Raw genomic sequence first — 16,181 nt, forward strand, 5'->3', positions numbered from 1 at the left:
AAAATATATTTTAGAAAGCAAGTATTCATATTTATTAGTAGTTTATTACTTTACTAGTTTATCTTCATAAAAGGTAAATACCTTTTGGTTGATTATAAGATATTTTTTATGTCTGAAAGGAAAATGTGTCCCCCTGCTGACAGCTTACAGCCAGTATTATAGCAAAGTACTAGCAAGTCAAAAACAAACACAAACACAAACAAAAACAAAATGACTGGGAAACAACCCATAGGGTTTGCAAGCAGCAATACAAGTATGTATCAGGAAGAAACTGGGTTCTCCTCCAGGACCTGACCATGGTTACAAGAAAGAACCACACTCTTAAGAGATCCTTAAGCTCTCTGCCTGTGTCTGTCTGCCTGAACACAGGAACTTCACTGATCCAAGCAATGTTCTAAGGTTATCATCTGCATATCATCCTCTAGGAGAGATGGTAAACAAATGTTTCAGATAGTTGTTCTGCGCTAAGGTTCTGTAACTGCAGAATGACTAACAAAGTGTGCAACTGAAATTATAAATCAGACAGTTATCACAAAATTATCTTTTCAAAAAGTTTGCTATTTTTCATGTTTTGGGCATTCTTCTTCTATAATTTAGACTGCTATGCTATTTAGATTTGAATGCTTTTAGAAGTAATCAGTTTTTTAGATCATTTGCTGTTGCCTAATTGTCCACAAAAACATTACCGATCATTATTTTGTTAAATATACCAGTTTTAAATTTTAAACTGCACTAAGTATAAATAGTATTACAATTACCACTGCAAGCTGTGTCCTTGAAGCAACAGTGTGAAAAACGGCAGGCATCATAAGGGACTCTTCGACTTTTATTTCCATGTCATTTTCTGTTGAAAAGGTAGTTTTAGGAATAGCAGGTAGACGCTCAGACAAGATCATTTCCTTGTTAAAAAGAAAAATTGGATTTGTGTCCTAGAGAAGTAAAAAACAAAAACAAAGAAGAACTGAAGTAAACTGTTACAGACACAAAATATGCACACTGTCCTCTACAGGAGTCAGACCCCAGTTCCCAGCCACCGGAGAGCGGAAAGCTGGAGCCCGCCCGCGTGCAGGAGGTCAGGCACCTACCGTCCCAGCGCTGTAGGTGCACACCCTGCGGTCGGCAGCCATGCACTCGCCCCCGTTGACCACCAGCACCTGGTGCTGAATGGCGATCTTGTACTTGCTGTGGATCGCATGCTTCAGGTCAGCCACACTTCAGAGAGGGAGGGGGGCAAATCAGTTATTTACATTTGCCTGAGGACAGCCTTTCTCATTATCAAAGTCACTCTGTGCAAAAATGTCTGACAAATGAACTTCAATCAAAAAGTTTCCCCCCAAACAGTAGTAAAATATATAAGCTTATTGTTCCCGCAACTGGATTCCACAATCAACAAGCCAATCATAAATAACTACAAGGTCAGTAAACCACCCATGTGCCACATCTAACACTGAGCCTATGAAGTGCAGCCAGCAGAAATATTTATTTCTGTGATCTTTACATAAGTAGCAAAGCTGCTTATATTAGAATTTGTTAAAATCCTCATGTGCTGTGGAGATTTTAACATACATCCCATTACATAAAACACATTAAGTGGATACCATGTGAAAATTGCCCCCATTTTCTCATCTTTCAAAAAACCATTCAATTACAAGTCAAATCATACTTTATAAAAAAACAGAACTCTCAGAAAGTAATTTCATCCATTAAAAAAGATAAGGTTTATCCCACATTTTACTCTAACAAAACAAACACTACTGGCTTTATTCATTAAAATAATAAAAACAATGATGAAAAACCACAGGACTGGAATATGCTGGTTTATACAGCTAGCACCAATACTCTCAGCAGTGCACTGTGAAATTCAGAACAATCAGCTATGAAAACTTACTTCTATTAGACTGCTTTGGTTTGAAATCAGTTTTGTTTACTGTGAAAATATAGTCACACAAACAACAAAGCACAACTTAACAAATTTAATGTTAACATTTTAGAGAAAGATGACAATTGTACACGTAAACAATGATTTAAGACTTTTCATATTGCCACTCTTATTTAACAAAGGAACAGTATTCTCAAAATCAAATCTTTAACTTTCTACAGGTACAAAATGCAAAACTGATGAAAATCAAGAAAAACACAGCTCACGTTTGCACTGTAAGTTCAGTGTCAAATGTCAGGGTGGTTCCAGTGTTCACCAGAAATACATACAACTTCATGATGGTTTCCTGGATTCTGTAAGCTTACACCTCACACTCTGATACAGTTACTGAAAGAAACAGACAAGAGAAGTTGTCAATTTACAAACACACGTATAATTGTGGTTTAAGTTCCCATAAGACAGAGCAGTTATAATACACAAGCAACAAAAAAATAATAGGATTTGATGTCTAACAAGGCTAACTGGACAATTCAGTAAGGCTGGTGCTTAAAAAATAATAATGAACAGTAATGAGGCTAATGAGAAGTATAACTTCTATCATGAAAAAAAATAACTGATTTCAGGAAGAAAGAGGCGAGGAGTTAGAACAGTTTGGTGTATATTTCACACTGTTCTCATGTACCACACAACATTAAGAATAACAATTAAAAATGTGGTCAAACATTTTTCTAACTCCAAAAGTTCTCCCAACTTCTTCCTTGGAACAACAACAACAACAACAAAATAGTTTTAAACTTACTAACAGCAAATAAGAGCCACCACTTGCAACAGGAGGGAAAGACTTGGTTAATCCAAGTTCCACCTCCATGCTGAGCTAGAAACACTCCACACAAGAAACTCTGGCCCTAAGAGCTCATCACTTTGTGGAACAGCACAAAGTGCATAGGATATCTGAATATTGAAGACAACTCTGCCATTACCCAGTTATCCAAGTCAAAATCCTACATATTAATAAAGCTTCCTCATCTATGAATAAAGAGGCAGATGTCAAGAACTAGTATTTTATTTTTTAACGACCAGAGGTAAAAACCCCCAAGATCAATGTAAGTGACGAAAGATGACAAAAACTAAATTTTCAGAAACTAGTAGCTATCTTTCTTTATGCTCTTTCTACATGAGCTTAGAGTAGAATTATGAGGGAAGAAGGGAAAAGAAAGGAAGCAAGGCTTTAAAATTAACGTTTCCAAAATCACTATTTTAAACACATTAGACCAAAACTCCGTTATAAATGCAGGAACTGTGACTCACCAGCAGGCACTGTTAGAAGGACTACCACTGTTCTTAAGAAGCAGATTACAAGTGGCTTATGTTTGCTTTGCTTGATATTGGCAACTGAATGGCATTACTGGTTAAACTCAGTGAACTAGAAAAGAAAAATTTCTGGATTATTATAGAGAAAAATAATTCAACAATAACAACAGCATGCTCTTCCAAAAGAGTGATCTCTACTCTTCTTCACTGAACCACAAGCACATGACCTTATCCTAGACCATCCCATTAAACATTAAAAAGACATCAAAGTCCCCAGAGAGCTCCCCAACACTGTCAAAGCCTAGAGTCCCTTTTGTCTTTAATACACAATGGTCCCCATTACTTGTATATTTAATACTCACGGTTTCTTCTGTAAAACAGGAATAAAAGGGTACCATAGCCACGAGCCTCAAAGCCAGCCCCTTGGACATGGGCAGGGCCTGGGATCTGTTGGAACCACTGAAACTCGGCCAGGGTAACAAGAGGTTACGATAGCACCTCCTCAACATAACCTCGACCTTGCCAGCTGACCGCTCCCGCCCACCAGCTTCACAGGACACGCTGTCATATGGAGAGGCCCACGTGGCAAGAAACAGAAGCCAGAGCCAGCAAGAAGCCTCCGTTCAAGAACCTGCAAGGAGCTGGTTCTTGACAAGCACGGCAATTCCTGCTGAACCTCAGACAAGACCCCACCCCTGCCAGAGACCATCACCGAAGCTACTGAGACAGAGCACCCAGCACATGTGGAATAATACATCTGTGTGTTTCCAACAGCTAGGACTGTAGTACTTCTCACATACAGTACCAGCATCACAGGGGCATTGAGGGAACACAGTGAGTAGAGACCATCAGATCTCTGGGCAGATAGGAAGCACCCTTGCTGGGTGACTGCTCCTCCTCCTCCTGGGCCTCCTCCCCAGTGTCTGGCTGGGACCCCACCACCTCCCGTGGCACCACTGCTGATGACCAAACCTGCCAGCATGCCTCCCTAGACCCGAGTTCTCTATATAACCCCGCCCCCATCTGCTCCACCACCTAAAACCTCTCTTTACTAATGGAACCAACAAACCCCCTCTCTCACGTGTTGTCTTACAGACCATCCTGTCTTCCTCACAGGTAGGTAAACAGCAGTAACAATCCAGTTAGTAGTAGTCTCATTGTCTACACACCACCGACTTTGACTCCTGAGGCTCCTGTGTTCATCAAGCCCTCACTTGTCTCTGGTTTCCACAAGTCTCTCAACCTGCTCCCTGCATCCTCGACCCCTCACCTCCCTCAGCATCCTCCCACTGTCCTCAGGGAGGATGGGGGGGCGGGGGGGGGTGTTGTGTGTGTAAGATAGTTCCACTCCTGAACACCAACCACCATCAGGATGACCTTCATAGCAGCAGCCACCATTCATAAGTATGTACTATGCTCTAGGTCACTGTTCTAATAAATGCTTCACTAAATGAAATGTTTCATTTGATCCTCACAAGAATTCTTTAAGCTGAGCTTCCCTGGCGGCTCAGATGGTAAAGAATCTGCCTGCTAATGCAGGAGACCCAGGTTCCATCCCTGTGCCAGGAAGATTCCCCTGAAGACAGGGTATGGTAGCCCACTCCAGTATTCTTGCCTGGAGAATCCCATGGACAGATGAGCCTGATGGGCTACAGTCCATGTGGTCGCAAAGAATCAGACGTGATTGAGCAACTAATACACACAGACAGACAGAATCCTTTAAGAGGGATACTATCATCATTCTCACCTTACAGATAAGGAAACTAAGAAATCAGGGCTTCAGTAATACCACAGGATCCAAGTCCGGACAGTCCAGTAAAATGGCAGACACTGTATGGCTTCTTCCTCTCCTCCCCTCCCCAGATTTCACTCCCAAAGGCTACCCGGCTTAACTCTCTTAACAAAATGAGCTACTTCAAGTCTCTGAGGCTCTTCCCCAGCCTAGATCCTCCTTCCTCTGCCCACTGTGATCATCACCCACCATGATCTACTGCAACCCACCCCCCCGCAACACACACACACACACACATTCTCTTTCATGAGGTTAATCACACAATCCTGCCATTCACTCTGCTGACTTTATATCCACGTGTGCTTCTCTGCTGCAGCTACTGGGATGTTTCTCCACACAGTTCTCACCTCTCCTGAATAACAAGCTTCTTTAAAGCAAGCATCCTGCATTCCTGAACACCAGCTCTAAAATACTTTCTCAAGAAAATGAATGAATAATCCCACACTAGCAAAGAATTATCCTATATTCCTGTGAGGACTGTGTAGAAGTCATATGAGTAACACTGACCACAGGATTTCTCAGCTCGTTCCCAAAAGTAAATCCCTAAGGTTTTCAACGTTGTCATCTCCACCAAGGATAAGTAAGGCTCCACTTCACCTACACTCACCCCACTACCGATTACGGGGCATGCAGTTACTCTCCAAATGCACCCAATGGCTCTACACTAACACTAAGAGACGTGTTCCTGTCCCACTGCAGATCAGAACCAAATCTTTGAAGGCTGAGAAGCCAACAGATTGAAGTGATAGACAGCTGACCGTCAGGAGCTCCCAAGCGGCAGAGCCGGTCCTGGGTGAATAAAAGTGCAGACCCCTGCCTGCCCTGGAGGGCTTGTGGTGTGAGAGAAAAACTGAACAATGACAAAAACTCTACGTGAGGATTTCATACGAGAGCATCATCCAGTATATCTTGACTCATCAATTACTTGTCCACTAATAACTGTCTCTCCACACTATTACAGGTACTTCATAAACAGCATTATTGACACTCAAAATGCACTCCACATATGGGTGTGCAGTGGTTTCAATCAAACCCAGACTTGGATGGATGAAGCTCCACAAGACCACTCTGCCCCCTGGGATCCCAGCCACAAGTCTGGTGGTGCCCGGGACCACCCCCACTTCAGACCAGCGGACTACAAGTTCAGGCGTCACCTAAGCTCACAGAGTTCAGAAAGTGCTGTACTTTGGACTACTGTTTCATTATAGTGAAAGGATACACATTAAAGGTAAAAGCAGACAAAGGAAGATTTGCATGGCAGGGAGTCTGGCGTGCTCCAGGTGCAGGGCTCTGGGGGTCCTCTCCGGGGTCAGGAGGGACAGTCTTGCCTCCTCCTGGTGGGGACGTGTGGCCCACCCACATTTTATTGTGTTTTAAATGTGTTTAAAATGTTCATTAAATCCATACCTATAGGTAAGTGACGTATTTATCATCATTCAGCTACAGAATGTACCATGTGATTCTGTTTGTGGGTTTTAGTTTATTAACTAATACTGAAGGATGTATATGAAGACACAAGCATTAAAAAGTCTGGAAGAATGTAACATCCATTTTTTTTAAAAGGCTATCTCTGGATACTAGACTTTGGTCTCTTTAAAAATCCCAATTGGGGGTTAAAAATACTTGTTTCCATTTTTGAAAAGGAAAAAAAGAACATCACACAGTTACAAAGAAATAAAGGACCTGAAAACCCACCATCTCAGCTGGTCTAGCTAAGGGATGGACAAGACTCCTCACCTGCTGGTCCTAGGCTGGCTGGCCCCCATCAGGCTCCCAGGGAGAACTACCCCCTCACTCCACACACTTCCCTAGATATGCACAGAAGAGGGAGGAGAGCACTGTGAAAAGAACGTGGATCCTGTGTCAGAAGACCTATATTCAAGTCCTGCCCCTACTACTGACTGTGTGACTGATGGACCTCAACTAACCTAAATTATTCTGATACAACAAAGCAGGAGACTTCCCAAGTCACAGGGCTGTGGGAACACAGAGAATGTATACATGCAGAGAAGGGCTATGCCAACCAGAGGGAAGATGACCGCCACTGAGGGTTATGAACCCTCCCAGACCTCTGACCTCAGCTCAGGACTGGTGCTCAATCACTGCAAGTATCTCCAACCAGAAACCACACTGTCTCTCAAACTCAGCAGGTCTACACTTCAATTTGGTGCTTTCCCTTTAAAACTGTTCCCTAACTTCCTCTGTGAACAAAACTATCACTCTGTTGCTACCCAAGACGTCAGTTATTTCTGTCTGCATCCTATCCCTTTTTTCCTATATAATCCAACCCCTGATTTTCCAATGACATAATCCTTATTTTAGAGCCTGGAAACTCTCCTCTACCCTGCTCCAGCCCTTCCTGAACACGCCCACCACTTACAAGCCAGACGCTCCGCCCCCTGGAGCCTCACTGTGGCCACCGCAGGCCACAAACCTGTCATCTGTTTCTTCACAGCCACTGCCCTGCTGACCTCAGGACAGGACCCACTCGGTACACAGTCTCCTTGAACTCCATCGTCTGCCTGCCCCTTTAACGAGAACCCACCAACTCTGGCCTAAGCTAGATGAGCACTGAAATGGCGAGTCACCTGTACTCGAATGCCGACTCTCCCACGGAGACTCAGATGACCTCTGCACATTAAGAACTGAAATAATACCTCTGCAGAGGGACAGCAATAATGCATCTCAGATTACTGCACGGTGCAAGGCATATAATAACAACTCTAAAAATGGTGACAACCATAACTTTACCAACATTTTACAACTTCATAATCAACCTGTTTGCCTTTCCACAAGTATCTCCAGCTATTTCCCTACATGAAACCCATCCTCTCACTTTACAGTCTTCCCATACTTGCCATTTCTGCTCATTTGAAAGTTACTCATTCAAGTGTGGTCAGAAAGCCCTTCTGGGTCCATCAGCCCTTTTGGAAGTCGCCCGTGGTCACAGATGGCCTTCGGCCTTCCCTCTCTGACTCTGAACTTACAGAGCTCACTCAAGCTGTCAAGTCGTATGAAGTATCTCATGTGGGGAGAACAATCTCACATCGTGAAAGGACATCTGTTCCTCCTGGGTCCTTCTGGGATACAGTAAGCTATAAATGAGGGGGTATTTTTAAAAACACTGATTCCAATGCATTTATTCCCAGAGATACAGGTGTTACAACTGTACTTTAATGCTTGTAAAAACAAGAAAGTATCTCCCATATTCACACAAGTGTCTATCATTTATCACTGGATATCTGCAATTTCTTCTTTGAGGCAGTACAACCACAACAATCAGGTTTGTCACTCTAGCTTACTGTCAACCTGTCTGATCCATTCAAAACTCACAATCAGCTTCCTTACACGGGGAGACAAAGGGAAAGCCCCAGACAACAACTGACCTCCCAAACAGCACACTGCTGGTCATTATTCACCTTATGTTTACTGAACACCCGACAAAGCCAGATTTTGGCTCTGATGGTAAAAAAGGATCTGCGTGCAAGGCAGAAGACTCAGGTTTGATCCCTGGTTGGCAAGATCCCCTGGAGAAAAGAATGGCTACCCACTCCAGTATTCTTACTTGGAGAATCCCATGGACAGAGGAGCCTGGCGGGTTAAAGTCCATGAGGTCACAAAGAGTTGGACATAACTAAGCAACTAATACTTCTATGCCAGGTGCTGGGAGTCCAAAGACCCTCAAGTTGCTCTCAGGTCTAGCAGACCACATGAAATGTGGATGATGCTGGACAAGGTGGACCAAAAGCTTCAGAGAAAGAATAAGGAGTAGGAAAACTTCTGTCTGATTTGCAATTTTGCAAACTGTAATTCAGCAACTGAACCCGAGGGCCACGGGTGCTGCATCAATGAAACTAGTGGTGTTCACCACAAATGGGAGTGTCCAGGTCACCCAGGGACTGCAAACTGGGCTTCCAATCTCCAGATCAGATTCATTCCCACCTGATCCTCCTCTTTCTCTGCCAAGAAAAGAAAAAAGAAGGAAAGAAGAGTAGATCAGCCATCTTCCTCACACTCCCCAGAGAGCCTTTCCAGAAAGGTCCAGGGTGTCTGTAACCAACCTGATGGGAGGACAGCAGGACAGGAATGGAGCGAGAGGGAGAGCCCTGGCAGTGTGGATAAAGCTGGGCCTTTGGGGTCTTCCTCCAGATACAGGAAGTACACGTAGACAAAGTAGTTTCTCAAAAATGAGATAACAGCATGCATACATGCAATCTGTTTGAGTTGAATAGCGCAACAACATGGGAATCTCTCCATATCAGTACATATAAACATATTCCGCACTGTGGTGCCCTGACATTCATAAAAGCTGTGTAAAACACATGACTTTAAATACAGTCTGAAATATGTGTACCAATAGAGATGATTATTACTTTATCCTTAATGCAGTTTAAAAATTTGCATGTTCTACGGCTGATTCCTGTTGATGTTTGACAGAAAACAAAATTCTGTAAAGCAACTATGCTTCAGTTTAAAAATAAATAAGATTTTTTAAAAAGTTGCATGTCATTTGATAGATTCTCAGAATAACTGTTAAAAGATGCTACATCAGGGTTGCACATGGTAGTTTTTTAACAATCGCAAATATGAGCTTCCCAGGTGTCTCAGTGGTAAAGAATCTGCCTGCCAATGGAGGAGACCCAGGTTCGATCCCGGTGTCGGCAAGATCTCCTGGAGGAGGGCATGACCACCCAATCCAGTATTCTTGCCTGGAGAATTACATGGACAGAAGATACTGGTGGGCTATAGTCCACGGGGTTGCAAGAGTTGGTCACGACTTAGTGATGAAACAAGGTATGACACTGTCCTTAAATGTAAATGAGAATTCTGCTTGTTTAAAGTCTAACGTCTCACACGGTAGTATCTACAACAAGATTTTCTAATCTTTCATAGCATGTAAATACACAGCAATATCAAAAAAGGATGTGCACAGCTGGAATTTGCAGTGTAATGGTTAAAAACACAGTCATGGAAATATTAACTGCACTGATTGACTAATATTTCAGTATTCTGATGATTACTAGCCAATTATGTACAGCATATAAAAGAAAAATATGACCTAAATAGTCCTGAACCAGTCACAATTATGTCCATCTCTAAGCACAATTACAAGCCAATAAAGTGAGAATTTAGGGACTTCCCTGGTGGTCCAGTAGTTAAGAATCCACACTTCCACTGCAGGGAACAAGGGTTCCATCCCTCCTCTTCCAGTAACTAAGACCCCACAGGCTGCATGGCAGGACCAAAAAAAACCATTAAAATAAAAAATTTTTAAAGGAGAATTCAACAGCAAAATTGGAGGAAAATCCCATAACCCTCAGGGCAGCCACTAAATAGCTGGAAGAAAGGGTGTATGGAGGTACTCAAGCACTGCGCCTGCAAAGAGTCACTTAAGAGAACAGCAGCTTCCCTGAGGGATGGAGTAAGGCCACCCTCCAGGGCCCTGCACAAGAGGCCCAGGTTCCAGGTTTCTCAGATCCACAATAATGGAAGAATCACAGCACTGTAATCATGACATGTATAGCAAGTATGGAATCTTCAACCCAGCACTCCACAATCTGCTCCTCCAGCAGTGTCTATTTCAGCGCATCTCAACGTAGTGTGAACTTGCAACTGATCTTCCTTAAAATTACCAGTGTGTCACTGCCGCTTTCTACAACCTCATACAAAGCTTACATATAAAGTTCCCCTTGTTCACTGCTCATTGCTAGAGTTAAAACTGGGTCTTTCTGGGGTTTAACATTTCATGAAAAAATGAATGACTCTCAATTCAAACTGCTTCCCAGATTCACCAGGTTTCCTGAACAAACCACTGTGCCTCCGAACATGGTAGTTTACAGGATGTTACTCTCCTCTCTCTAAGTATCTGTTGAGCCTCCAGGACACCACCTCTTCCTACTGCTCTCCCCTCACTCCTGTCTGCTCAGTTTTTAGTGATCTTTTTCCCTGTATATGCCAAGAACCTCAGAGGTACTGCAGTTTCCTTCTATTCCGAGATGGTCAGAAATAGTCAGCTTCCTCACTTCTCTTGGGTCTTTCCTTCAGATTTCAGACAACGCTTAAATAGTTGACTGTATACAGGACTTCAATCTCCCTTCTCTTACTGGGCAAAAGCAACATGGTACACATTCCTGAATTCCCTGTAGAGCCTGGCTCCATGGTCTACCTTGGTAAGGAAGTAACAACCATCTGAGGGAGTGAGTGAGTGTGGAAGGGGGATGCTGGACTTTCACTGGAGGTGCCTAAGCCAGTGTTTTCTGAATACGAAAAGCTTACTGGGATTACCAAACAGTACTATCTGGATGAGAACATTTTACTACCCACTGCTTTTTGTTTTTTTGAAAAGTTACACACATCTGCAAAGTAAAGCATTTGCTGAATGCAGGAGAATTTAAAGACAGTCTCAAAATTAGAGGCCCAATAAGAGCTCCTCTCAAGCTTCTGACTGAAATGAACAAGCTTACATAATAAACATTTAGGTTCAAAAGTGTGGGGTTTTTTGTTTGTTTTTCCTCCCCAAAATACAAAGGTCTTGTGCCCTCTGCCCTTTCAATGAGTTATATTTGTTGGAAGTAAACCTGCCCTCTATTCTGACCATGTCTGTGTTCAGCAAGGGCCAGAAAAATGTGGTTCTCCTCTCCTATCATCCAACACCTCCACACAAGAATCAGGCCGGAAACAATCCTAACTGTGACAAACATAAAGCATTCCAAACAGACGAAATTAAATTACTCTTTTTAAAACCGTGTCTGAGTCCATATCTGATTTCCATTAACAGGCATTTACCAACACAACCGTTTATCAACATAAAGCACCCTGTTTTATAAAACTCTAGGTTTTAGACACAATGTTAAACATAAATGTTGAGAAAATATGTTCATTCAGACCATATTCTGTTGTTACAACATTAAAAACAGAGAGGAGAAAACCATCTTCAGATCCTCAGCAGGGCCGATCCAATCAGCCGCCTCCCTCGACGGCCCCTTGCGTCTTTCCACAGAAACACCGGACCTGGAAGAACCCTCTGTGTATCAAACATGGAAACGCTCCAAAGAGACTCCTCATCACACAGTACCCCTCCTAAGCTGCTAACCTCCCCACCCTGCGAAGAACCACACATACACAAGCACCACCCACACAAGACAACCGAGAAACTGTACAATACGGCGGCTAGCAAAGCAGGCCGGTCCTCCTGCGGCCAGCATCGGGCCTCCCCTATTCGGCTTGAGGTCTCTCAGCCTCCGTATCCACCGCGAGCACCTCGGCCCGCCCCGGCCCGCAGGCCCCGCGCTGTGACCACACGGCAGGAGCACGGTGCGGGGACTCAGTTACCAAACAACCCCCGGCGCCGCGGCGCGTCCAGCGGGAAGCCCGCGGAGATACACCCTCCCAACCCCGGCCGGGCCGCCCGGCTCCGGCCGGGGAAGTTGTGAAATCCGCACACACGCCCCGGCCCGCACCCACCCGCGGGCCGGCGGAGGCTGAGTCATTCCCAGGAGTAACTTTATCCGGACGCTGCTCTCGGGGAGCCTCGGGGTCCGGGGTCCGGACAGAGCCGCGTCTGCGACCCTCGCCCCGGCTGGCTCGCCGTCTGACACCTCGGAGCCCGGCCCGGCGGCGGAGGAGCGGCGGCGGGGAAGGTGCGTCCCGGGCCCCGGCGCTCCCGACGCCGGCTGGGAGCACCGGGAGGTCGGGGGGCACTGGGAGGTCGGGGGGCACCGAAGAGTCCGGGCCGCACAGGCCCAGCGCAGCTGCCCACCTCCGCCTCCAGCCCCGGGACCCGCGCCCGAGGGGCCCGACGCCGCGCTTACCGGGCAGCGCCTCCTCCTCCGCCGGCGGCAGCAGCAGGGCCCGCGGCCCCCGGCACCATCTTCCGCCGCCGCCTCGTCCTCGGCGGCGGCTACCAACCGCCCATCCGCGCCGCCAACCGACACAACCGCTGGCGCCGCCGAGGCAGCCACCTCCGGGCACGGGGACGGGCAGGCCCCTCGGCTCTGTGTCAGGGGCCGGGGAAGGGCGAGCCGCGGCCGGTCAGAGCCGAGGGGCCGGGCGACGGAACCCGAGGCAGCGCCGGGCTCGGTAGGGCCGCGGACACGGCCGCCACGGGTTTGTTATTGTCGACTCCGGCCCTTCCTGCGCGGAGCACGCCGGGAAGCGGGCGGGGGAGGGGCGGACGCGCTCAGCGCACCTCAGCGCAGGCCCGGAAGTCGTAGGGCTGCCGGAAGTCGACGTGCTTCCGGATAGGGCTGGTTCCAACTGCTCCGCCACCTGTGGCTACAGATGCCGGGGCTGGTGACTTAGGAGTCCTCTCGTGACCCCGGAGACTCCGCCGGGCAGTCTGGGACGGTGCTGGCTGCCGTCCGAATGCGAGTGCCCCAAGGTGAGCCTGACCTCCACTACAGCGAATAGCCCTGCGCCCGCCTACCCGCCGAATCCTGAGTTAGCCTGGGCGGAAGAGCTCGATCTGTCGAGGAGGTGGAGGGCAGCCGACGGAACGGGACGTCGTTTGGGACCGGACCAGGGCCTGTAAGGGAACTGGGCGCCGGGAGAGCTGTCCCAGGCCGGTCCCATAGTGCGGGCGGCGCACGCTCACCGGGAACCGGGAAGAAGGGAGCTAAGGCTGGGTCGGGTGGAAGAGGGCGAAAGCGCCGCGACCGCCTCTTTCAGCTCGACCCTGAATTCTCTAGCAGTCCCCGGGAGCTCTTGATTATGTGAAGGTGACCAATCATGGGCAATGGCTTGAAGCCGCAACGTTTTAAGTATTAAAAGTCCGGTGATCAGAAGTTACAGGTGGAACAGTATATATAATCCTTTCAGAATTTCTGTTAAATCGAGGAATGTCTGTAAGTTAACAGCTTGCAGGTGAGTCATTAGAGGGCTTTAGAGTTGTGTTTGCGTAAAAATGGGTATTAACACCCTTTTCAAGGGCTGCTAAGCCGAACACACGCTACTGGGAAGCAGTCTTTGAACGTTTATTTGTCAAGTTGGGAACTGATAAACACTAAACGGCTGGTTAGCGTTACGGATTTTCAGTTTCCATCTCACTGACCCGGTATCCGAAAGGCTAAGAAGGACCTACGGTGTACTACTTTATTTATTTTTTGTTTGTTTTAACACTCCTACCGATCCCACTAGGACTTACCTGGTGGCTCAGACGGTAAAGCATCTGTCTACAATGTGGGAGACCAGGGTTCGATCCCTGGGTTGGGAAGATCCCCTGGAGAAGGCAATGGCAATCCACTCCAAGACTATTGCTGGAAAATCCCATGGATAGAGGAGCCTGGTAGGCTACAGTCCATGGGGTCGCAGGAGTCGGACACGACTGAGCGACTTCACAGATCCCACAGAGGCAAGTCATTTTACTTTTTTTTTGGAAGTGGAGTCTTATTACACCACACCAACGATGTACAGCAGGGAACTGAAAATTAAGAGGCTAAATTGTTATGCCTTGGGGGAAGGTGTGAGCTCGAAAGACTGAAGGAGCTGATTCTATCAGACACAGCATAGTAATAGGTACAAACAGAGTAAGCGGTAAGAAGAAATTCAGCCAGAAAATTGGTAAGCAAAGCACAGTCTTAGGCCTTTAAAGAATATATTGGTGCTTGACCTTCCTCTTAGACATCGATGACATTCATCATTACAAATTAAATACACCTTAGTGTGTAAAATCATGACTGGAATATGCTGTGACGAATCTAGTGAATAAAATGTTTTAAATGTTTCTTGTCTGACTTCTTTCTTTGGGGTCAGAAGGAGAATAAAACTAATTCAGTCCTCATCTTCCCCTTTTCCAGAGTGTAAATAGTACAAATGTATATGCCCAATAGTCTTTCCTAGTGATAAGTGAAAATGTATCAAGGTTAGTTTTTTGACATGCACATATCTAGAGAAAGACCCTGATGCTGGGAAGGATAGAGGGCAGCAGGAGAAGGGGGTGACAGAGGATGAGATGGTTGGAGGGCATCACTGACTCAATGGATATGAGTTTGAGCAAACTCTGGTAGATGGTGAAGGACAGGGAAGCCTGGCATGCTACAGTCCCTGGGGTCACAAAGAGTTGGACATGACTTAGCAACTGAACTACAACAGAGAAAACACTACTGCAGTTTCCTGATACTTCATGTGTCTATAATAATCCTCAGCAAGTTATATTTCCCTAAAAGCCAAGGATATTGACAACCCTCTGCACTCTCCCTTAATAAGTGAAAACAAGAACAAACAAAAAATCCAAGGACCAGCCCCCAAGTTACTGTATTAAATGGACAATGATGAGACTTAATTTGAACTTTCTAAACCACTGCTCCTTTACATTTTTAAATCTTTTTCTCTCCCTGCTGCCCTCTGTAGTGTCTCTCTTTGCTCTTAAATCTGTTATTTAGGCCTCTTCCAAATTCCCAAAAGTAATTATAATACAGATGCAAATGATGAAAACATGAGGTGCTGGAAGAGCAGAGAAGAAACTGAATCTTGTCCTCATCACATTATTTCATTAATAAACATTTTAGGTCCTTCTGTAGATTTCCCATGTGGGTAAAAGAAAGTGTTTCTTTTTAGGAATCCTTAAGAGGCTACTATTAAAACACCCTAAGTACTTCAGGTCAGTCCCATTGTTAAAGCTGTTTTTCCCACCAGGTCTCAACTTGAGTGTCACCTTCTCAGGGAGTCCTTCCCTGACATGCCCAGAGTTCACCTAGATCCTTCTGTTGGGTTGGCCAAAAGTTCGTTCAGGTTTTTCCATGACATCTTACACAAAACCCCAAACAAACTTTTTGGCCAACCTAGTACCTTTCAGTATCTGTCTGACCTGCCAAAATGGAAATCCTTCTGTGATAAAGCTATTTGCCCAGTGCCTGCTGGACACTCATATTTGTTAACAAACACCCAAAACATTTTTCAGTTTATTGCTCAGCTTACCTCCCAACTCATCTTTTGTTAGTTACTTTATCTAAGACCATTCTGATCCTGTCTCTTATCTGCCTGTGACCTTCACTGATTTTGTTTTGTGTGTTAGATACAACTTCTAAGCCTATGAATCTCCTAGGTAGCAGCACACCTGTAGGTTATCTTCTGGCACTTCTCACCTTTACACTTGCCTGGTATGAGTTTCATCATCCAGGATCGTTCTGATCTTGTTCATCTTTCAAAGTCATCCTTCAAAACAGATCTGGGACCTCAGCCAGCTTCCAGCTTCTAGATAGT

At 45.6% G+C, this 16,181-nt stretch overlaps 1 protein-coding gene across 3 annotated transcripts in view; it reads right to left on the reverse strand.

The window, feature by feature from the left end:
* Positions 1-13,128, reverse strand: part of RB1CC1 (RB1 inducible coiled-coil 1) — a 41,433-nt gene extending 28,305 nt beyond the window's left edge. For 2 of the 3 annotated variants that reach the window (XM_027972954.3, XM_027972953.3), the window contains exons 1-5: positions 12,794-13,128; positions 3,188-3,302; positions 2,146-2,266; positions 1,086-1,212; positions 759-929 (exon numbers count right to left, since the gene is read on the reverse strand). In XM_027972954.3, coding sequence (XP_027828755.1) covers positions 759-929; positions 1,086-1,212; positions 2,146-2,216 — 369 coding nt within the window. In that variant the 5' untranslated portion in view covers positions 2,217-2,266; positions 3,188-3,302; positions 12,794-13,128. Of the gene's footprint in view, positions 1-758; positions 930-1,085; positions 1,213-2,145; positions 2,267-3,187; positions 3,303-4,937 lie in introns of all 3 variants that reach the window. The other variant, XM_060393404.1, reaches the window with a different exon arrangement.
* Positions 13,129-16,181: the final 3,053 nt, after the last annotated feature.

Source organism: Ovis aries, chromosome 9 (genome assembly GCF_016772045.2).
Source record: "Ovis aries strain OAR_USU_Benz2616 breed Rambouillet chromosome 9, ARS-UI_Ramb_v3.0, whole genome shotgun sequence".
In the NCBI taxonomy this organism is placed as follows: Eukaryota; Metazoa; Chordata; class Mammalia; order Artiodactyla; family Bovidae; genus Ovis; species Ovis aries.